The following is a 25,502-nucleotide window of genomic DNA, read 5'->3' on the forward strand; positions in this document are numbered from 1 at the left end:
AAGCTCCTCGAGCGTCGCCACTTTCGAAGCCACGCCCCATTCCTTCACCCCTGTCTTCACGTCTCCACTCCCTTCCGCCTTGGTACGCCCCACGTCCACCTCTTCCTCTGCCACCTCTGTGGCGACCTCTGGTGTGGTCCATTATATCAACCTAGGAGATTATGGAAACAAGTTGGATTCAGACACACATGTCTATCTAAAATTATACACAGAACGAGAATATAATCCTCTGTGTTCATTAGAATGAATGTTTCAGATTGTCGGGAAGCTAAAATGTACAATGATAATATACAGGAACCAATAAATCAAATCAAATATTAAAAAAATATTCTTACATTCATACAAAAGAAATCAAACGGGAGATGGAGAAACGTGATCGTTCTAATACGGGGGGGGGGGGCACGTGCCCCCCCCCCCTCAATCCGCTGGTAAAAAAAGAAATACGAAAATGGTAATGGTTGCTTTTGAAATCGACATGAAAGGATGATCATGAAAATGATATTTAAAGATATTTTGAACCATAATTAAAGAGGTATATAGTGTGAAACATTGTTCAAAAAGCCCGGAGCCGACAAAAGATTGTGATTCAGCGTGATTCCTGGTTGGTATTCTGAATACAAGCAGGATGTGCGCAGTGTACTCAGAAGATCCGAACGGAAGAGAGAGTCGCTACAATGTTGCGCAATGTGATGTAGAATGTACACCTTTGTACCTTGCGCTTCGTTATATCAAAGCTAGATCATTGATTTTACATTATTATTATATACTAGTCTATATCAAAATGCCTTGCATTGCCAATAATAGGACTTGACCTGGGCTATTTCCTAACATTTCCATCTATATAAAACACACACACACAAACACAAACAATTAGGGGATGCTCTAAGGTGTAGATTTTGGACATCCTTCCCCCGCTTGGTCACTTCGACACCGGTCCCCCTCGCTGGTCATACCTCCCCAAATCATGAACATGAACCGACATCTTTGACTACCAGTGGCGGATAGAGGGGGGAGGGCGCACCGGGCGCCGCCCTTAATTTCCAAAGCGAAAAAAATATATCTACAAACGGCAGTTTTTGGACTGTAGAATGTCAAAATTTTCAAGCTCGCTCGCTCCGCTCGCTGGCATTTAATCGTTATGCCATTTTCCTGATGTTGCTGCCAGTAATTTGTCGTTTCACACCGTCATTCCATAATCCATATAAGGAAAACTGTAACAAACATTGCGTCGACAAGAAAGATAGGAGTTTTTTTTTTTTTTTTGCAACTGGAACTTATATTTTTCGGGAAGATATTTATTGGGTAAAAATTATAACATAATATGTAGTGAAGACACATGAAAAGAGCATGTTTCTTCAGGCGCTGGCTTGCTTTCGCTCACTCGCACACTCAAATAAGTGAAGTAAATGATGATTCTGGATATAATGACTTTAGAGGGTATTGTTATAAGGTATTCGTAATAAATCATCAGCACTGCCAGCAGTTACAGCCTGAAATCAAAGATTGGAGCTACACGTCCTGGGTTATCAGAAAGTTTTAACTTTCTCTTACACTATAATATGTGTATTCTAAAGCGCTCGATACGCTCGCTCGCGCATATAATCTAATTTCGTATTGAAGAACATGATCATAATTGATAATTTATGATTAATACAATATTGGGATTATGTAGGTACATTCTAATAATAATTATTATTATCATCACCATCATCAATGATTCATCATCAATCAATCAATCAATCAACCAGTCATTTATTCAATATGTATATAATTCTATACTGCATTCATATTTCACATTCCTCAAGTAAAACAATGTTTCCATTCCATTTTCCAGAATTATTCAGGGTTAAAAATCATTAGAAAATCTACCAAAAGTATGCATGAAATCGCACGATGACCAACGTAAATATAAAAATTTTCCATACCGTGGGAGGGGGAACACCCCCTCCCACACCCTCCCCCCCCCCCCGCTCACTACGCTCCATCGCTTTGCGCCCCCCTTTACGGAAATCATGGATCCTCCCCTGACTATACATACAGTAAAAGGAAGAGTCCTATTCGTGGCAATGTTGCTCAATGACTGCGCTGTGGAATGTATCACATTCCGTTATAATGGATTAGTCCCCATTAAGTTTGCAGACTGACATCGCACGCAAACACGCGCACACACACATACGCACGCACGCACGCACAAGCATACACACCCTCAAAATTACTTTTTCACGAGGTGCCCCCCCCCCCTAATGTCTTGATCCACGGTACGCCACTGTTCGCGTATATCGGTAAATGAATCTGGTTGATCCTATATAAGTACCTCAAACAGATTGACATTAATTTAAATATTAATTATCGTTATTTAAAGTTTATCAATTAAATCAGATGGGAAGATGTTAGATTTATGTTTCCATACAAAATAACCTCAGCTCTTCTGACATGAAATTACTAAGATTTTGACTTACCTCTGTATAGACTGGATGTCGTCAGTTCCCGCATGTTTTGAACGCTATACAAACTGCATTATTGCTTCAGAGCTGCAATAGCTAGGAGCTTTATCATCACTGACAGTAGGTATACGTGTCGGTGCAGCTAGGTCTAATGGGTGAGGGTTGAATACATGTATTACGATCTGCAACTGCGAAGGGCAAATTGCGCAATTTGTTTTTCTCAAACGCTGCCAAAAGCCATGAGTGAAGCAATCACCGGTGTTCGTTGTCACAGTGTGACGCACAAGAGGCAATAACCCATACAATCCACACACCAAAAAAAGAAGGAAAAAAAGACACACTCGAAATGTGGCTTGTTTGCTCATGAATGCCGAGATTATAACAGTTTGTCATTTAAAGTTATTACCGTTATTACTATTGAGACACATTAGTGTAAGATTTACAAGATTTTACCCTAATACTGTATAAACTTTTTCCCAGCTCCTTCTCATTATCTCCATATCAGTATAATTTTTCAACTGTGATCTTGGTAAATCTGACTGCTAACTATTATCAAACAAACAGATCCAGATACCTTCAGTCTTTAATCAAAAAAAAAGTTAATGGATTCTCCTAATTTTATCATTCATATCACTCCTATTCCCATTTTTCTTTCCACGAACATATATAAACATGACACAGACTGAACTAACAGAATTTTCAGATATAACTGGTCATGAATAATACACAATAATACAATTTTAACAAGCTATGATAAGTAGATAATTATTACCAGATATTAGATATAAAGCAAATACACAACCTGATTAATACATTCGAATTGCAGGTCTGCATAATGTTCAATATGGTATCAAAATGCGGGGACAGTAGCAGAATTTATAACGTGTCAATGCACATTGACTTTCCGATATAATTACATGCATACTTTTGTTTGTATGTAAACGTATGTTTTTTACTGAATGGCTGAATAAAATTGAATTGAAATGAGTTGAATTTGAATTGAATGCAACTGGCTTTATAAAACGAACCTTATAGTGGGGAAAACCTATCGTGCCTGCTGGAAAGTTAAGAAGCTTGTATGAAATATAAGTCCTTCGGGACAGAGAAATAGAGATAGACTGACAAACAGAACGACACGCAAGTACATGCATGAATAATAAGATGTACTCACAAGACATCACAATATAGAGTTACGTAACAATTCAAACGAACTTTGATTCATACAGAGACTTGAAACAACATAAAAAGTACAACCTGCCCAAATATATGCATTTGCATGTATGTGTAACTCTTTAAAATGAATAAGCTTCTATCGTTGGTGCTATGTTAAATCATTTCTATCCAAAAAGCTTCTATCATTTGTGCTATGTTAACTCATTTCTATCCAATCCCAGATAATGAAAGAGATAGAAGCATGTGGATTTTAATCGAGTTATACATGATTGAGAAGGTCATGAAACTCCAGTCTCAACCATAATTGAAGTTCATGTGAGGCTACGCATGGCCCCGCCTATTCGTGTCGGTCGTCCTCGCTATTAATTTTTCCTTGGACCAAGACGTTCTCGACACAATTTTGCATTATACAACTGCCTGTAAAATGTGAAAATTACTAGCATTGGACAATGAATTATGTCAAAAGAATTGAATTGGAATGCTTGTGACATTCAGTAGCCACGATAGTGACAGGTTGTCAATCAAGCGCTTCCTATGATATCACTTTGTATACGTTAGCAGGGATAGGTAGTCATTATGTATCTTTCAATGGGTTTATAGTGACCTCGTCTACAGCAACTCTGTCTATTTTCCAATTGGTCTACTGGCAAATCGTCTATTACCGATTCGTCTAATACCCATTTGGTCTACAACTTGTTTTGTCTAGTACACATATTGTCTAATAGTCACTTTGCTCACTACCCGTACTGTCTAATACCCAACTCGTCTAAGGAGCATTTCGTCTACTGAGCAATTGATCTAATAGCCAAGTCGTCTATACTCACAATGTCTACTTGTCATGTCGTCTAATATCCATTTCGCCTACTGCCACTTTGTCTACTCCCACCACGTCTACAAGTCATCTCGTCTACATTCACTTTGTCTAGTTATCATATCGTCCAACCCTTAGTTCGTCTATTCCCAACATGGTCTATACCCAATTGGTCTACTCCCAACTGGTCTACTCCCATCTGGTCTACTCCCAACTCGTCTACTCCCATCTGGTCTACTCCCAACTCGTCTACTCCCAACTCGTCTATACCCAATATTGGTCTACTCCCAACTGGTATACTCTCAACAATTTACCCAAACTGATCATTCCCATCTGGTCATGCTAATAATGAATATACCACTTTGTCTAGTGTCCAGTCCGTCTCACTGTCACGAACTATTCATAACCCTGCCCTGGTACAAAAATCAATAATAGTCTATTCTTTAAAGTTGTTAATTATTCCACACATGCTGAATATAAAGACATAGTAAATGGTGAGACACGACTATCCAGTCAACATCCTGGCCGTAAAATAACTAAATAATAATAAACTAGCTCAGTTACAGTCCTCCATCACAAACTAATATTATGAAAAGTAATAAAATTGTCATAATTAGAAGAAAAAAAATTGAACCAAATGGGGCACCAAGAGCATTCAACCTATTTCAATGGGAAAGGAAACTGGATGAAGTAGACTTAAGGAGTTTGGAGTAGACAAAAAAAAACAACTATATAACAAGTAGACCAGTTGGGAGTAGACGAGTTGGGAGTATAGACCAGTTGGGTGTAGACGAGTTGGGAGTAGACCAGTTGGGAGTAGACCAGTTGGGAGTAGACCAGTTGGGAGTAGACGAGTTGGGAGTAGACGAGTTGGGAGTAGACGAGTTGGGAGTAGACCTTGGGTGTAGACGAGTTGGGAGTAGACGAGTTGGGAGTAGACCAGTTGGGAGTAGACTAACTGGTTATTAGACTAATAGAGTATTAGACAAGGTGGATGTAGACCAATTGGCTATTAGACAAAATGAGCTATAGACTATTTCATTCATAGACCTAATGATTAATAAACGAAATGGTCAACAGACATAATGGGTATTAGACGAAATGCAACTTAGACAAATTAGTAATTAGATTAAATGGTTAGCAGACGAAATGGCAATTAGACTAATTGGCATTTAGACAAAATGGTTGGTAGACGAGTTGGTAGTAGACGAAGCGAGTTTAGACGAGATGGCATTAGACTAGGTGAACAGTTGGCAGTGTGGTTGTAGACGAGGTGCCAGTTTACCTTTCAATGATGCAACATGGTTACTGAGCTGGTATTGCAAACAATTTCAAATTGTGTGAAAATCAACTCATACTATAGGTTAGACACATATCCATACAGACGTACCAAACTCCATCTCCTTTCGATGTAGTCTTGAGTATCACGCGGTGCCTTTCAAAAAGAGCAAAGTACTAAAGCAGTAATCACATTGCGAAACAAAACTATTTTATCTTCATTTTACATAAGCAACTCAAACAAGAAATGAACGCTCCTTAATTCCAGCGACCTTCGGCACAGAAAACCACTTTGCCAACCCGTGAGAAGGAGAAGAGAAAGTGATATACATATAAACATATAAGAAATGTACCCGCATATAACATAAAATTGACATTTAATCGGATTTCCTGCTTTTCCGGCTGCAAATAGACCTACGTGTGCACTGTACTTAAAACATATTCCCATCACCCACCCAAGCACACACACATACACACACACACACACACACACACACACACACACACAAACATAGACACACACGCGCGCGCATTATATATTACATCCATTTTACATGTACATGTACATTAATATAATACAGGTCTCGACACTTACTTCTTGGTTTGGAGGACAGTTCTCAAGTTTTGGTGGCCCGAAAAAGGTACGTAGTGGCCCGACATAAAGGAAAAGTAACAATCCATTTTGAATGTAAGTTCCCCGATCGGGCCACCGAAAGATGAATTTTTGGTTGCAACGGGTAACTATAATATATATATATATATATATATATATATATATATATATATATACATATATATATATATATATATATATATAGTATAATGTATATATATATAAATCATAATTATGTTATATATATACATATATAATCCTATTCGTTTGTATATCTACAACCCCCATTTGCTTCTTCACTCACACCGTAATTACGGAAAGGAATTAAAAGCTTCTGTAAACCTTTAATTCTATCACTTATCATTTAAGTTTATTCTTTTATATGCACATCAATCATGTTGTATCTTTTACCTATTAGTTTGACCGTTTCAACCACATGACTTGCCTTTTGGGGGGGGGGATGATTATTGGTAAAATAAGTAAGAATGATAATTCAGGAAAACTGCTTTCCAAATCAACAAATTTAATCGAACTAAACGAACACAATAATCACAAGCAGTCATTGCAATATTACTGTAATTTCAAACTTACAATAAACAATTGATGAACATAAAAAAAAGTACTCTGGCTTGGTTCAGTAGGAACTTGAAATAAGTACTGTACCACAAGGAAGCCTGAATTGAGAAAAAAAAAATCTTCTTCGCGGAGTGCTAAAATACATGCTCAACGACAGCGAACTCCGTCCGCGGATTAAAAGTGTAATGAATTTTAAAGCCTCGTAAGAGCTGTAAATAAAAGGTTCGATATTCATGTAAAGAGAATAAGAAGCAAACACAAACAGGGAAGGAACTAGAAAACACTGCAAAATGAAAGTTCAGAGAAAATTGTCTTATTTTTCAAATGTATATTATACGTCTTTCTCTGATTCTTTGGGTATAACGCTATCTACCACAGAGTGAATGACCCTATACCATCAGGTGACATTTCATTTCTCTTGCTCTGGGCATGATTACCAATTTAAATCATACCTTGTCGCCATCAACTGCTTCACCGTGCGAGGCCAAATTTACAAAATGCAAAATTGCAGAAACGTACATCAGGATATACGACGAAACTAATATGACTTTCTAAACAAATATACACTGTACTTACATTCATTCTAAGGTCTTTCCATTGACAGTGTTCAATGTGGTTAAAAACGCTGAGTGCCGAAACCCACATCTCCATATTTTTCACACCTTACAATATTTTTTAAGCTTTTTACTAAAACTGCGTCTCTATTATAGATGCCCTGGAAACAGAAGGTATTGAGATAAGTTTGAAAAGTAGAAAATACCAAAACTTCAAGAAAAGTGAATCATATCACATAGAGCGCAGGCGAGAAAGGGGTTTCAAGTTTTTCGAATTGCAAATGCGAAAGATAGGGAGTGGCGCACGAAGTGTTACCATGCTTGTCTCATATGCTTATCTCATATGCTTCATAAAGATAGTCACATTTGGCGCTCATCATTTCTCTTGTACCATTAATTTGTTGAATAATCAGTGTAAAATCCCTATCACAACTAATGTGTACGGTTGGTCTTACTTTCTAACACTCTAATATTAAGAACGAGTTTATAAAACGAACATAGACATTTTATAGCCACGCACTAAGCTAGATTTCATAACAAACGTGTAAAAATCAAGTCATCATTCACCCCGGGCACAGGTAGACCATTTCAATTTACATCATGCTGTCATGTAAACTATTTTGCACACACCTTTCTTTCACCGTTACGAAGGACTAAATCTATTTCCAACCACTCATTTTCTTCATTTAGCCAGGATATAGTGGTTGTTTCACCTCAATGGCAATCATAACTGCGATACGTACACTTTAGATGACAGCAAGGTGTAGGACCTATGTGGTGTGCAAAGAAGGTAAGGGATGTGTAAGTTCATTTAGTGATGTTGTCATGGTGACCAGATCCAACAAATATGTGACTATTTGCACGGTTGTAACACCATCTCTCACTTTGACGATGCTGCATCATAAAAGTTAAATCACATGTGAATCAATGAAGAGATAAAAAATCATTATATTTTGCGTCTATGAGTATGAGATAATGCATCTGTGGATTGTCAGCAAGTAACAAATACAACGCAATACCAAAACATCTATTTTTGCGTCTTTTTTATACTTATGGTCAATATTTGTTCGTACAATTTTCACATTCTTTTCACTCGAGTCCTGTTACAAATGCTTACTTATGTAAGTCATACAATAAGCATGATTTATGCACAGGATATTATACAAGAAACGAACATACATTATGGGCTACCTGTGCATCGCGGCGAAAATGACATAATACGCATTAGAATAAAGGCGACATATGTAGTTGCATTCAAAACACTATCGGATATCCCATGAAGTATGGGGCATTATGTAATTTGCATGACGCGAGACCAAATACTGAGTAAGGCAACCGAATAACCGACGAATAGCTCAATAGTTCATTTCACTATTAAATGTAGAGTGGCGTCTACCAATTTAAAGCATACAAATTGTCAGATTTCCCTGTTGTCGCATTCACCCTATACTTGCACAAGTATTTTCCTACATTTTGGACTCGTCATGTATCATTTACGTCACACATTATTTGACATAAGACAGCTTAAACGTGGTATTCAACATGCAGTTGTTAAAGGAAACATTTTTGTCAGGAGAGAGTATCAGTCGTAAAGCAAGCAAATGTACAACACGGGAGTTTAGTTAGGTACAACGTACAGGTTATTTTACTAACGTCCGATCATCATAAAACAGCTGCTGAAATTGTTTAAAAAACACATTCTGCACTTTATTTTGTGGATTGAAGAAGTACACTAACTGCACAGGTTCTCTGTATATACTCATAAGGAATAATAACAAATCGATGGTATTTCGATAGAACTATACAACACAAAAGACAGACCGGACATGGGCATACAGTGTAGAATTAATCGTAAGGCGCATATAACTACACGGTGTACTATTTAATAATAATATAGTTAAGATTAAAACCTGTATTGACAGGTACAGTATATTGTGCATATGCGTCTTGCACACTGGAAACAACTTCATAATTGCGAAAAAGTCTATCAATGTACACACTGACATACATTCACAAAACCATATACAACGGTTTCTTTGAATCGTAGCTGTTGGGAGGCTAATGTCTCTCAATGGCTAGATGTACACACACACACACACACACACACACACACACGCATACACACACACACATATACAGTAACACCCTGTATACAATACATTTCTCGTTCTTTGGCGTATAGCACAGATGGAAAAGTCGACGCGACTCTACACGCATGAAAGGTTGAATGGTTTAAAATCGATTACTTAATACCGACAGATTCTTGTAACATTTCTAGACTGTAATGTAATAAGTGAAGGCAGTATTCAACATTAGCACAGTTCCAGTTGGGTCTGAAAAGGAATCAGTATAAGTTTTGCATGTCTGGACAAAAAGCCCACATATGCTTGAATATTGAATCTCAACAAGCTCATCAAATGAATGGTGCAAAGAGGATATTAAAAAAAATCCATCAAGATTTAAGCCAGTTTCTTTTTGTTTCAAATCAAATATATCATTTGATTTCAAAATTTGCAGATGCTTTATTTCAGTCCATGTTCGCTTGCTCTACTCCACTTTCCAGATTACCCTTGCATTGACTCGTTGATACTATACTTCTTCTTATTGACGTTATCACAGGAAATCAGCCGGGTCAAAGTTTGCCATGTTTGCCAGGTCGGACCATGCTGCGTGTTGAGCCCCATCCATTTCTGATGCCAAGTTGTTGTCCTCTCTGAGAGTGTGGGACGTACCTCCAATTTTGCTTCCACATTCGGCACAGGTGCTTTCTTCCATCGCGCCACCGCATTCCCCAATGGCGTAAACATGGCCCTTTGGACACTTGAACCAGTGCCCTGTTGGTACCCCTATGGCGGAGATGATTTCTTTCCGTTCAGCGTCAGTGATGCAAAGTCCCCCACATTTAGTGTCGATAATTTTCAAGAGCTCCTTTATTTCGTTCTTTCCCGTCTCAGACAGATTCGTCCCTGCATGCAACACGTGCTTCGCTTTTTGCACCTCTTCCGCAGCCTTCGTCCGTGCCGTCGGTTTGGTCGTTAGTAGCTCGAGCAGTTGCACAGCAAAGCGGCATCTCGTGGCTTCGTTATTTGCGTCTGATACTTGTTGCGGCGACATTCTCGTGATTTCTCCCTGGCACAGCCAAACCTTCATTACAGCCAGACCTGCTCTAAGTGATGCAGCAAGTTCCATTTCTTCCGCCGGCAAATGAAGCACACGAAGTTTGTGCTCAATCTCCCTCAACTCCTTCAAAACGACAACTCTGTTCTTCACGGAATTGACTTGGTCCCAGCTCAAGCTGCTGGTCTCATCCACGGATTTGAGGAAGTGCCGAGCATCCTCTTTTCGGGGGAAGAGTTTCTGTTCTTTGGCAATGGCCGGCATATTCATTACCTCAGCCTCCTGTGTCAGATCGCGTGTGAGTTGTTGACGAGTGAACTCGATGTCTTGTTTGTCACCGAAAGTCTTCCGTTTCACAGCTTCGACGTTGTTAAGAGCTTGTTTTATTACATTACCGTAACGCAAATTGCGCCTGACTGGTGTCTTGCATCGTGGACAACCCTTAAGCTGTTAGAACCAACATGACCAAACAAAGAATAGGAAAACTTACAATGATGTAGATTGGAATTGTTTTCACTCTCAGATATGACAGCATTGCTGTCCCAGATGGAATTTGCTAATTTCAATCATTGATGCTGTTATTTACAATTTCTTATTAAGTTACTTGATGAATGTTATAATAGGAAAGAAATAGATTTATAGGTAATAAACATATCATGATGTACAATGAATTCACTTGAAAGACTCAGTATTGGTTAACATTTAGTGAAGAGTATTTTTAGAACATTTTCTTAAAACGTGTATGATTCATTTTACACATTTTAATGTATTGGCAAATATTTAGAGGATATTGTTCGTTGTTGGTTGTAATCATTATCTGCCAAACAAACAAGGAAACAGGCCAAAAGAGTTCCTATAGGGTGTACGAAGATTCTGTCCTCGAAATAATGTAAATTTCAATCACTATAACTGACTGGTCTGTTAATAAGTGCCTGGTTTCATCGTGCTGGAATATGAAATCTGAATATCTCCCGATTCTTTTTATATGTAAATCTCATACATAATATATTTATCTACGTAAATAAGTAATATATATCTATCTATGTATATATATATAATATTATATATTGCATTTTGTATATATATAAATCTAATCTTAGACGCTTTTATCTTAATGGTTTGCCAAACCATTAAGATGAAAGCGACTAACAATATAGGTATGGAAGTGATACACGGCCAGAACTATTTTCGAACCAGATGTTCTGTGCGAATGCAAGCACATCTTATAGTACATCCTTTGATAACAATCAGCAAGTCTAAAACTCCTCTTTTACGGAAAGGTGTATTATGCTCTCCTATTTATTCTTACCTTAAATGATCGAGTACCATTTAGATATCATGGTGCATCACCTAACTTTCGTGAATTTCTGCCATACGAACAATCTCTATTTCATCCTTGATTTTCCTTTTCTTGTGAAAGAGTATCTGTCTGTATACCTGACCGAGTAAGGTAATAGTTCAATTAACAATAACGATATTCTTGGGACTGCATGAAACAAGTATGTTAATGGTTCATAATAATATATTGTTATTCATACAATTTCCGTTATGTTCAATCTCCAATTTACCTGAATACTAACAGCATCACCGGCGGTGTCACTGGCCTGCGTCATCCAGCGGTCAAGTCCTTTAACTTCGATCACGTGACCACAGTCCTCCAATTCAACGAACCTATACAACGCGTAAGCACATTTCCTTCCTGTTACTTCAAGACCTATATATGAGTATGTACTGGGCGCAAATACCTTTGAGGGTGATTCTTACAATTGACAGCTATCATTGAAATGACACAATCCTGATGGATTACAGGTAGAATATAGTTATGTCAATTCGATAATTTATGAAATCTAACAAATACTCAGCGAATGTCATAATTTATCGCAATTGTAGAATTATGTTCATTTTACATGAACAGATATAAGATACAGTATGCCGTAATGCCTAAGAACTGCTTTCATATCAAATGGCAATATCTGAAGACTGAAAACCACAGTTTAAACAGATTCCTAGTCGCACCCGACTTTCCTTTTCAGACTAATGAAAATCTTTTCAGTAAAAAAAACAAATAACGAAAAAGTCAACATTTTACTGCTGCTTGACTAAATACGAAGATATAGATAAAAAGAAAAATACAAGAGTGTGAACAAAATGTACCAAACAAACAAATCACCAATTAAGTCAATTATAACACATGATTGTCACAAAGTGAAGAAATGAAAAATTAAGTTGAATGCACAAAATGTGTATTCGAATTTTTCTTTATCATGCACAAGCAGATTATTATCATCCGTAGAATATTATATTTGTTCTCTGCTGCTGATATCTGCTCAAAGTACATTTCCCCTAGTTTTCTCTACTTCCGTCATTTATCAGTCTTCAACGTTTTCTGCCAGAAAAGTTGTCCACGCTTATCCTCTGACAAGGACAACCCGAGTAAATATCAAATTTTGCTTCGATGACGGTTTTGTGCATTTCATTTGATTACATTTGCCGTTTATCAAGCAGCCACTGTGTTAGACCATCTACTCAACAAAACGAAACGAAATACATATAAACCATTTAACCGTGTCACAGGTTTGAAAAGTACAAAAGTAGTGTCATTATGAAACAACTTGTTTTTGGTTATCTATTGTGTCTTATACCTTACTTGAATGTAAACTAACGATTGTTTGTAGGTTTTATTTTTTAAGTATCATCACATTGAAGGGTAAAAACAACATCAAAGCACTTGATTTATTAACTCACCGAGCATGTGGCTCATCCTCATCGCCGAAGAAGATCTCCGTAACTTCATCTCTGTTACAGATTCGGCACAGTTTAGGGCAGGGCTCTCCGCATACGCCGATACAAGGATGATTGCACTTCAGCATTTTGTCACAAGGGTACGTACACGGACGTCTGTCACAGGGCTCTCCGCATTTCTTCCGGCACTGGAAATGCTTGCACCTCCATGGGCATATCTCTGCACATGGAACACATGGTTCGCCACACTTCTTCCTGCAGCGGCTGTGTATGCATCGATTCTGACATGTGCGACCACATGGAGGGCAGTTGGTTGCGCATGTTTCTTTGCATGGGTGACCACAGACAAGTGAACGATCACACTTCTGACGACACATTACGTGCAGTCGACCACGGTAACAGGAGCCGCAGGTCCCACTACATCTGTGGTCACAGTTTAGAAGGGCATTGCATCTTTCCGGGCATGATTCGGGACCGGCAGAGCATTTGGCGCGAACTCTATGTTTGCAAGGCCATGAAGACCTGATAACAAGCTCTTCACATGCCACAGTACACGTTTTTCCACAGGAAGACTTACATGAATGGCCACATGGTAGCTTTAGAGGACATGGGTGCTCACATGTGACATCTGCTGAGTGTTGATAGCACATTACGAGTTGCATATGGCCACAGCGAAGTTTTCTGAGGTCCTTTTGGGTGCACGTCTTGTCACACGTGTTGAAGCAGCGTTGAGAACATCGGTGACCAGCCCTACAAATGATCTTTGTACATGGTTGCATGCATTTGTAGTTCTCATGCTTCCTATCTGTCGGATGACATGGCATTCTACACATGTGACCACATTTAAGACGTGCTTCACAGGGCAGAGTACAACCACCTTCAGGTACATTTTTAAAATCCTTTGAGGATGCCACCTGCGTTCTGGTTTGAGGATGGTTTTTGCATTGCAACTGCAAAGCCTTTCCAATGCTGCCTGTCATTTGGAGACACTTGACGATGTCTGTCCACAGACCCCTCCCTTGTTTGCATTGCTCTGCAAGAAGCTTGAAATTTCCGATACAGTACAGACCTTTCTTCGCTCTGGATAGTGCTACACAGATTCTGTTGTCGGTTGTAAGGAAGCCAGCACTACCCTCTGTGTTGCTTCGAACAAGGGACAAGAGGATAATATCATTTTCTTCACCTTGAAAGTTGTCAACAGTAGCTACCCTTACACCTTTGAAATCACTACGTGAAGTCTGCCGTTTGAAATTAAACAGTTGGCCTGTGTACGTTGTCAGAATGGTGATTTGTTCTGGTAGATATCCTTGTTGAAGGAGATATCGACAGAGTGCCATCATGAACTTTGCTTCGTGAATGTTTGCGTGGCTCCTCGTTTCATCGTTTGAGTCTTCAGCTTCCTCATGATGAATGAAGAATATGTTCTTGGTCACCCCTTCGATATCCTCCAGGTGCTCAACGGATTCATGATCTTCTAGGTTTGGATACAACTTGTCCAGCTTCATTAGCCGAGAAATTTCCGGCCTCATTCTATGCTGCAAGTTTAGTCGTTGACATGGAAACTCATTCTTAATCATTCGCTCAAAGAGAGAAATGTCAAGATGATACTCTCTGGCTAGTTTGTACACAGTTGGATTGGGCCGCAGCTGTTGGTGATCTCCAATCAAGACAAGATGCTGGCAAGACTCCGTCAGGGCTGTTATGATATGGGCCTCTAAGACTTCTGCCGCTTCTTCCACAATAACGATGCGTGGCTTAATGCGCTGGAGGAGAGTATGACACCTGGCTGCTCCGGTCGTTGTCATCCCTATCACAGTAGCATGACGAAGGATTTCAAAGTCCTCCTGGCTGCGAGCTTCTCTTAGCTCTTGACAAAGGTCGGAGAACTCTCGCTGCCTGTCAATCAACATCCTTTGCGATTCTCGTCGATACCTATGGATCCAGTAGCGATAAAGCCGCCAACGATTTCTACTCTCGCGGATGTTCCACACATTGGTAATCCTCCTCGCCTCATCGTCAGTCATTTTTTCAGTACCCCGGAGATTTCTTTGTAGCTCTTGCTTTCTCTGCCGTTGAGTACGGCGGTCAAATTGCCATCCGTCTGCTTGATGAATGTTATCGAGATCGTTCAAGTGGAAAGCCAGTGAATCGTCCTCATTGGCAGTATCACTCAACGTCACGTTCGGTTGGGGATCGTCTATGTCCAGGATCCTCATTTCTTCGAGGATGTCAGCTTCTTCAAGAATGTTGAAATCAGCCTCATCATCCTCATCTGCCATCTCTGCATCGATGGGCTCGGCTTCGTCTCCTAGAGGTTCGCCTCCTCCACCTGGAAGTTGGTCATTGCCAAAATTAAGATTCATATCGAACAAAAGCCAGTCGACAAGCCGAGATGCACCATACCCTTGTGAGAAATTTCCGAACGTGAGGCTTCTGTAGTGACGTTCATCCATGTATGGCAACAGAACTCTCTCGTGAAGAAGCCCCTTTTTGGCTGCATTCATTTTGTCTTGTGAACTTTTGATTTCCCTACCAAGACATTCGATCTCCCCTCGCACTTCTCCAATTCGTCGTCGAACGTGACGTGGCATTTCTTCCCGCAGTTTGGAGCTTCTCAAAGAATTCAAATTGAATCGTTTCAAAGCTTCACTTGAACTTCTACCGCCCACGCGTACAATTCCCTCGCAATTGTATTCTGCAACTCCTTCCAAAAATTGATCCAGGGCATGGTTTGTGTAGCATACCAGAAGAATCGGTCGGTTTGAACGACTCCTTTGGCCATCAAGCAGTTGGTGTTCTATCCAAATGCTCTTGTTTTCAAGTAACGTGTGGACAATTTTAAGTCCTATGTACGTCTTTCCTGTTCCCGGGGGTCCTTGTATTACAGCCATTTCTTGAGTGAGAGCCGCTTTCACTGCCTTAAGTTGTGATTCATCCAAGCCTGTGTTTACAACTCTCTGCCAGTCACGATCATCCAGGATTTTTGATGCTTTCAGTCTTCTCTTGATTGCATTAGCGTTTGGGATTGAATCAGACACAAGTGGCGATAGGTCATATTCAGTTGTTCTGTCTTGGCCAATGTAGGCTGGAGGACGAACTGTGTCTGAGACGGAAAGGATATAGTCAGGGAGCGGCAGGGTCTCTTTCGTGACACTTTGAAGTCCTTTGAGGACGTGTCTGTATGCCTCAAAGTAAGCGGACGACTCAGCCATCACGAAAGTTTTATCGGAGAAAATCTCCACGATTTCCTCGTCACGCTCAAGCTTTATATCTACCAAACCCTTTTCCAGATCCTGAGGTGATCTGTTGGCAATTGTCCCAAAGATGAGAGTCTTGAAATCATCTGGTGTCAGAATTACAAGTGATCCGAAGATAAGTCGCTTCGAAGCCTGCCAACGAATGCCTTTTAGTCTTGACTCATCAAAGTGCATTCGAAACATGACCCCAGTTTGCGTGTACAACGGCTCCTCTAGTGTAACATCATGGTATAGGCGAATGTCCTGAAGTCGTTTGCTGCGCTTTCCAGGTCGTGATGTCTCTTTTTTGTATTCCCTGATCCCTTCCCTGAGGGGATACATGAAGTCTTCACGAAGGAGCCGAAACTGCACATCCAGATAATGATCCGCGTCGTCGTATTTACCCTTTTGAATGTTTGCTCGCAAATACGGACGGACAGATATATCTGTAAGTTCTTCTGACTTAGGAAGTACGCTGATATCACGAAAATCATCCGGCGGCGGTTCAGAAGGCTCGACGGGACCTCTGGCTCTATCTTCCCTCTCCTTATCAATTGTGGCTTGGAATTCTTTCAGGACGTTCACATCCCTTCGAATCTCGTCATCTACTTTGATGCCTTTCTGCTCAGTGTATCCTATGACATCTTCAAGGAGCGTTGATGATACACTTAAGTCGCTCCGGTAAGTTGGGCGGCGTTGATGAATCTCACAAAGCACTTTGGCGATGTCTTGTATACATCTCGGTATCTTCCTTATTCTACTCTTATCTCGCTCTGTTCTCATCGCGATGAGATGTAGCGGTAGGTGCTTTGTCAGAAACGGGGACCTTCCCAACATGTCAATAAGCATATTGATTGTTTGTGCTGCGCCGTGTGCCTGTAAGACGTGATTCAACACTTGGAACAGCAGCGCCACAACGTCGTATCGTATGTCGTCCATGTGCAGCAGTTTCTCAAGTCCTTTCTTTAGAGAACTGAGCTGAACGGCTGCTTCATCAGGGTCCTTTTCCAACAGTGACTCTATTGTCTTGAAACCCAGTGGTTTCACCGTTCTTGTCCAGTTGGCACTAATACAAATGAATAAAGAAAGCACATACAGCTCATATTACACACCAGCAGATAAAGCCCGTTTTATATGTATAATTGCTTCCCAATTTCGCGTCCGTTTTAAAAATCATATAGTTTTAAACATCGACTGCGGACACGACAGTCTAGAGAGAAGCAATAAAATAAAACAATAAAATGAAATGAAATGAATGAAATAAAATGAAAGAGAAATGAAATAATAATGAAAACCATACCCATGCGTGAATCATTCCTTATAGGTGAGGTATTATGTTTATCACGGGAAAATGATCTAGGAATCTGTCGGCATTTAAAGAATATAAAATGTCTGACAGCTTATGAAAGTACAATGTAACCACATTATTACGAACCGATAGATGTATTTGACATGAGCTTAGATCATAAGGCAAAGCTATGGCAAAAGGTTTCATGTCGTGGGCATGAGGGACAGGTCAGGTGAGGCTCTCAACTGCTGAATGGAGCTGAAACAAGAAGCCAATGCGATATCGTAAGTCTTTACTTTTTGACAGAGGGAAAATCATATTGTAAGTAGAGGTGAATTAACGTAATCATCGTTACGAGACGAATTCTCAAAAGCAATGTCTCTTAAAATGTATTTGAGGCAATTTACATAACGTCAGTATCATAACTACTATCATCCTTACTTCTAGTATTGATTGCAATTTGATCTTTTGGCACAATTTCTGTTCGGATTACTTATACTGATGACAGATTCTCTATCAACATATCAACATCAATATTGCTTACGCGAATTGGGTACCGTAAATGCTATACAACCCCGCCATCCTATCACCAGTAATGTCATTATCATCTACTATCACCACTACTATCACGACTGTCATCATTAAGTCTACGATTATTGCTACCACGAAAGCGGGATACTTGCACCAGCATGGGTTGATATGGTATCGGCGATAATACGTGCATGTATGACTTATCCAAGCCTAATCATTATCTTTATGTCCATTAATGTAATACTTTTTTTTTTCAGTTATTTTGCATTCAGATTGCTGGTGTCCGCATCATTTTTATAGTATTATTTCATCGTTAGAACAATTCATTCGACAATAACTCAAACACCAATAATAGAGCTCACCTGTCTCCTTGGGCTTGGTCAGCTCCTCGAGCGCCACCACGTTCGAAGCCACGCCCCATTCCTTCACCCCTGTCTTCACGTCTCCACTCCCTTCCGCCTTGGTACGCCCCACGTCCACCTCTTCCTCTGCCACCTCTGTGGCGACCTCTGGTGTGGTCCATTATATCAACCTTGGAGATTATGGAAACAAGTTGGATTTAAACACACACGTCTATCTAAAATTATACACAGAACGAGAATATAATTATCATTATTCATTAGAATGAATGTTTCAGATTGTCAAGAAGCTAAAATGTTCAATGATAATACAGGAATGAATAAATCAAATCATATCAAATCAAAATATTCTTACATTCATACAAAAGAAACCAAACGGGAGATGGAGAATCGTTCTTAGTCTAATTCGCATATATTGGTAAATAAATCTGGTTGATCCGATATTAGTAACTCAAAAAGATTAACATTAATTTAAACATTAATTAACATTATTCAAAGTTCATCAATTAAATCAAATGGGAAGATAGTAGATTTATGTTTCCATACAAAATAATCGCAGCCCTTCTAACAAGAAAATACTAAGATTTAGACTTACCTCTGTATAGACTTGATGTCGTCAGTTCCCGCATGTCTTGAACACTATACAAAATGCATTATTGCTTCAGAGCTGCAATAGCTAGGAGCTTTGTCATCACTGAGAGTAGGTGTACGTGTCGGTACAGATAGATCTAATGGGTGAGGGTTGAATACATGTATTACGATCTGTAACTGCGAAGGGCAAATTGCGCAATTTGTTTTTCTCAAACACTGCCAAAAGCCATGAGTGAAGCAATCGGTGGTGTTCGTTGTCACAGTGTGACGCACAAGAGGCAATAACCCATACACCCACACACACAAAAAAAACCAACAACAACAACACAAAAACAAATCACACACACACTCGAAATGTGGCTTGCTTGCTCATGAATGCCGAGATTATAATAGTTTGTCATATAAAGTTATTATCGTTATTACTATTGAGACACATTAGTGTAAGATTTACAAGATTTTACAGTGATATATACTTTTTCCCAGGTCCTTCTCATTATCTCCATATATAGTGTAATTTTTCGTCTGTGATCTTGGTAAATCTGACTGCTGTCTATTATCAATAAAACACATCCAGATTCCTTCAGTCTTTAAGCATTTACGCATCTGTTAGTGGATTCTCCTAATTTTATCATTCATATCAGTCCTATTCCCATTTTTCTTTCCACGAACATATATAAGCATGACACAGACTGAACTCACAAATTGTCAGACATAACTGGTTATGAGTAATACACATTAATACAATTTTAACAACAAATGAGAAGTATAGATAATTATTACCAGATATTAAGAGCAAATACACAACCTGATTAATACATTGTAATTGTAGTTCTGCATAATGTTCAATATGATATCAAAATGCGGGGACAGTAGCATAATCTATAATGTGTCAATGCACATTGACTTTCCGATATAATTACATGCATATTTTTGTTTATATGTATAAACGAATGTTTTTTACTGAATGGCTGAATAAAATTGAAATGAAATGAGTTGAAATTGAATTGAATGCAACTGGCTTTATGTAACGAACCTTAAAGTGGGGAAAACCTTTCGTGCCTGCTGGAAAGTTAAGAAGCTTGTATGAAATATAGGTCAACCGGGACGGTGCCAGGTAAAAATGGCAGAGGTAAAAATGGCAGAGGTAAAAATGGCAGAGGTAAAAATGGCAGGGGTAAAAATGGTCGGGGTAAAAATGGCAGAGGTAAAAATGGCAGAGGTAAAAATGGCAGGGGTAAAAATGGCAGAAGTAAAAATGGCAGGGGTAAAAATGGCAGGGGTAAAAATGGCAGGGGTAAAAATGGTAGGGGTAAAAATGGCAGGGGTAAAAATGGCAGGAGTAGAAATGGCAGAGGTAAAAATGGCAGAGGTAAAAATGGCAGAGGTAAAAATGGCAGAAGTAAAAATGGCAGAAGTAAAATGTCAGAAGTAATGAAAGCGATTTCGTCAGATATAAACGTATGAAGAGGTTTTGAATGATAACCTAGCCAGAGCAAACTGTATTTATCGAATTTTCAAATCCAAATTGCAGATTTGAAGAATATCGATTGAATTATGCTTTAAAAAGATTAGAGCACTCTCATTATTCTGAGTTTGATTCAAGTGCAGTGGCGTAATCTGTCTGTGTGCAGAGAAATAATAAACCAGCTAAGAGCCTAGTAGGCCTATGGGAAATTATTTTTATTGTTCATTATTATTATTATCATTATTGTTATTATTATAAGGGGGTTCCAACAATGCTGCAAAGCCCTTAAACAGTATAATCCTACGTTGTTTCGCCCAATGAAGTTATCACACACACACACACATACACACACACACACACACACAAACCCACTTTTGGTATAAACATATACGCAGATATACATACTCTCACATACACACTCTTACACAAACGAATTCCGCTCACGTCCAGGCTAGTATATTGTCATTATTTTTCATTTTTTGAACTGTTTAGTGTAAAGAAGTGAAGGAGACATAGTCGAAGCAAACCGCTAATTTTTCACCTGTTCAATATTATTTTCTCACATTCAGGTTTCGTAGGAACCTATTTATCTCACAAGGCCTGATCACGACATAATGTAGAAGTAAAAATACAAAACGCAAAAAAAAAAAACTACAGCAGATGTATCGGCAGACATAAGTGAGCTCTTGCAAAATATTTTATTACATTGTTCAAGTATCACATGGCGCAAAAACAAATATCTCGAAGTTTGATGAACACTTTGTGGTCACTTTACAAACTTATGCCTATTAAAACTGAAGACGAACTTTAGCAATAAACTGTTCTAGTGGGAGTAAAAACTGATAGTTTGCCATGGGATTTCTTTCAATCATTGTTGAACGAATCCGCAGGCGAAAAATGTAAATGTTTGATGCCTTTCAAACTTAGCTGTTGCTCCAAAGTCAGATTCCATTATGTTATCAACATGGTGTGTTGCTAAAGATTGGTAGATTCAGCCACCGAAAATGACGTTGTTCCCTCGTTATACAACAACAGTAAGAAAATCCAATCCAATCCCATCCAGGTAGATTGAAATCACCGCCTATGACTACCATAGATCGCGATTCAATTTACACAGGGATCGCTGAAGCTCTGCAAGACTCTCTTTACATATGCCGCGGGGAGAAATGTAACACTGCCCTATTAAATTTCTCCCAGTGGTAACAGAAACAGTAAAAGATCCCAGCCAATTTTTCATACCTGCATGTCTGTTATCAAGCAATTTTATTTTCAGAAGTTTGCATACTTTTTAAAATACTTATTAACATAGCATAGGACCTACTAGATCTAAAGTAAGTTTGATATTTTACTGACAAGATACCTGTAGAGCTGTACAGTGGTTAATATGTCCACTTTCAGGTGTACCGAGGTTCATCTTTTTACTGATATAAATTGGATTGTTGATTGATGTTGATTGAATTTTTCAAGTTACATGAGTGACCTATATTTTTCCCCGTGTCCCATTTCTCCCCGGTCTCCCCCGTGCTTTATTTCAGGAGAAGGCACGAAAAGCGCGTATTGCGAGAAAAGTGTCAGAAACATGAAGAAAAAAAAAAATCTCTGTCACTTTTACCTCGTCCTCTTGCATTTCAACGACTAAATTTTTATCATTGGCATTTTTGTCTCTAGCATTTTGACCACTGACATTTCGACCACTGACAACTTTACCTCTGACATTTTTTTCACTTAATTATTTACGTCTGCCATTTTTACCTCTGCCATTTTTACCTCTGCCATTTTTACCTCTGCCACTTTTTACTTCTGCCGTTTTTACTTCTGCCATTTTTACCTCTGCCATTTTTACCCCTGCCATTTTTACCTCTGCCATTTTTACCTCTGCCATTTTTACCCCGACCATTTTTACCCCTGCCATTTTTACCTCTCCCATTTTTACCACTGCCATTTTTACCTCTGCCATTTTTACCCCTGCCATTTTTACCCCTGCCATTTTTACCTGTGCCATTTCTACCTCTGCCATTTTTACCTCTGCCATTTTTACTTCTGCCATTTTTACCTCTGCCATTTTTACCCCTGCCATTTTTACCTCTGCCATTTTTACCTCTGCCATTTTTACACCGAACCTTCGGGACAGAGCAATAGAGATAGACTGACAAACAGAACGACACGCAAGTGCATGCTTAAGAGTACATGCATGAATAATAAGATGTTCTCATGAGACAGCACAATATAGGTACGTAACAATTCAAACGAACTTTGATTCATACAGAGACTTGAAACAACATAAAAAGTACAACCTGCCCAAATACATGCATTTGCATGAACGTGTAACTCTTTAAAATGAATAAGCTTCTATCATTGACGCTATGTTAAATCATTTCTATCCAATAAGCTTCTATCATTGGTGCTATGTTAACTCACTTCTATCCAATCCCAGATAATGAAAGAGATAGAAGCAAGTGGATTTTAATCGAGTTTACATGATTCAGAAGGTCATGATACTCCAATCTCATCCATAATTGAAGCTTATCTGAGGCTACGCATGGTCCCGCCTATTCGTATCGGTCGTCCACGCCATTAATTTTACCTTGAACCAAGACGTACTCGACACAATTTTGCATTATACAAATGCCTGTAAAGATAAAGTGAAAATTACTATCATTGGACAATGAATATCCGTTATGTCAAAAGAATTGAATTGGAATGCTTGTGACATTCAATAGCCATGGTAGTGACAGGTTGTCAATCAAGCGCTGCTTATGATATCACTTTGTATACGTTAGCAGGGATACGTATTCATTATGTGTCTTTCAATGATGCAACATGGTTACTGACCTGGTACTGCAAAAAATTTCAAATTGTGTGAAAATCAACTCATACTAGGTTAGACACATATCCATACAGACGTACCAAACTCCATTTCCTTTAGAAGTTACCTTGAGTATCATGCACGCGGTGCCTGTCAAAAAGAGCAAAGTACTAAGCAGTAATCACATTGCGAAACAAAACTGTTTTATCTTGATTTGATTTGATTTGATTTGATTTGATTTGATTTGATTTGATTTGATTTGATTTGATTTGATTTGATTTATTCACAAAATGCATATACATACATTATTCACAAATATGCACAAAGTTTGTACATGAAATATAATACACATTTTGTCTGGATCGTCATAAGTTATGAAAAGCTTGACTGGGACGTCCAGTATGGATAACGTACACATATTATGTACATAAACATCATTAAAAAATGTATTATGCGCGTTCAAGTTGTTCATAGATAGGAAGATGAGAGAAGGAGAGAAAAAGAAGGAAAAGTGAGAGGAAGAGATAAGGAGAGGGATACTCTGCATCATGGTAGTTAAAGGTATACAAGATTGACAATTCTGGTGACAACTAAGATAGAAAGACTCGCTGCTATTATGTACGTAGTGTACGTATGACAAAATAAACCTGTGAACCTGGGGCAAGACAGCAGGCAAGAACCATGCAAATGGTATTGTTTAAACATATTTGCAAAGAAGGGTATTCTTTACTAGTCTTCTAAAAGTATGCTTTGATTGGCACCGTCGCACGTCATGAGAAAGAGAATTCCAGATGTCAGGACCGGCATGTCGTATGGATCGATGGGCAAGGGCAGTTTTTGGATTTTCTAGGTGCACGTTTGTCGAGGTTCTGGTTGAATAACTATGAATAGCCGAATTAAAACGAAACATGTTTAACAGGTTGGTGGGGAGTTCTTGGGAATGGAATTTATACATAAAGACAGCACTTTGGAGGTAATGAATGTCGTAAATGGAGAGTGTATGCAATTGAAAAAAAAAAAAAATCTTCATCTTACTAAGCAACCCAAGGTGGAAAATTCTCTTTTAAACAAGAAATGAACGCTCCTTCTGGCTACCTTTGGCACAGGAAACTACTTTGCCAAACCGGGAGAAGAAGGAAAAGAGATATTACATTATATTATATTATAAAGACATAAGAAATGTACCCGTAACATAAAAATGACCGATCGGATTTCCTGCTTTTCCGGCTGCAAGTACTTAAAACGTATTCCCACCCACCCGAACACACACACACATACGCACACACACACACACACATAGATACACACGCGCGCGCATTATGTATTCTCTTCCCACCGAAATTAAAAACATGACCACTATGTATTCATTTAAGAAGGCTGTAAAACTTCACCTCCTCAAGCAGTATTTCCCAGGATAACATTTTGATTTCTTTATTGTATTATAATCAAATGTATATGAACATGTACGTGATACAAATATGTATGTGTGCATACATATATCGATTTATTTATCTATCCATATATATATTATGAATATGGGTATGTATGAGTATGTATGGGTTGGTACATCATGTATGTTATATGAGCATGTATATGTATGTATACGATGTGCCTTACCATTACTGCGTACATAAAATAAGCACGATATATTTTATTTCATGTCAGATAACCTTATGTATAGAATACTTTGTATTCACACTTTACTCTTTTCATAATGCATATTCGGTCATTACTCCGGCAAAGGCAACTGAACGTGTTAACTTTAAAATCATTATCATATTATATTTATTACCATTACTATAGGTTTTCCCGGCCAATTTCGCACTTGTGTCAGTCCAATTCCTAATTGCTGCATTCAATTTAGCCAAATTTAGCGTAGATGACATGTTCGGTAGTTCAATTTCATGATCTCTTCATT

General features: G+C 38.7%; 1 protein-coding gene across 1 annotated transcript; it reads right to left on the reverse strand.

Moving 5' to 3' along the window:
• Positions 1-10,062: 10,062 nt before the first annotated feature.
• Positions 10,063-17,604, reverse strand: LOC139715274 (NFX1-type zinc finger-containing protein 1-like). The gene is made up of 3 exons (XM_071626852.1): positions 13,312-17,604; positions 12,135-12,237; positions 10,063-11,013 (listed from the first exon to the last, which is right to left on the reverse strand). Exons 1-3 carry the CDS (start codon positions 17,481-17,483, stop codon positions 10,063-10,065), a joined length of 5,226 nt encoding a protein of 1,741 aa, XP_071482953.1. The 5' UTR covers positions 17,484-17,604.
• Between the last annotated feature and the right edge of the window lie 7,898 nt (positions 17,605-25,502).

Source organism: Diadema antillarum, unplaced genomic scaffold, assembly GCF_040938485.1.
Source record: "Diadema antillarum isolate AM-2024a unplaced genomic scaffold, OU_Dant_1.0 seq00003223_RagTag, whole genome shotgun sequence".
NCBI classification, from domain to species: Eukaryota; Metazoa; Echinodermata; class Echinoidea; order Diadematoida; family Diadematidae; genus Diadema; species Diadema antillarum.

Bases quoted from the DNA above. Each gene is read 5' to 3' on its own strand.
- LOC139715274 (XM_071626852.1), bottom strand. From the start codon at position 17,483: ATGGACGACATACGATACGACGTTGTGGCGCTGCTGTTCCAAGTGTTG. The intron at 12,238-13,311 runs GTGAGTTAATAA...CGCGTTGTATAG, and splicing joins GAGGATGAGCCACATGCTCG to GTTCGTTGAATTGGAGGACT. The intron at 11,014-12,134 runs GTAAATTGGAGA...TGGTTCTAACAG, and splicing joins GTGATGCTGTTAGTATTCAG to CTTAAGGGTTGTCCACGATG.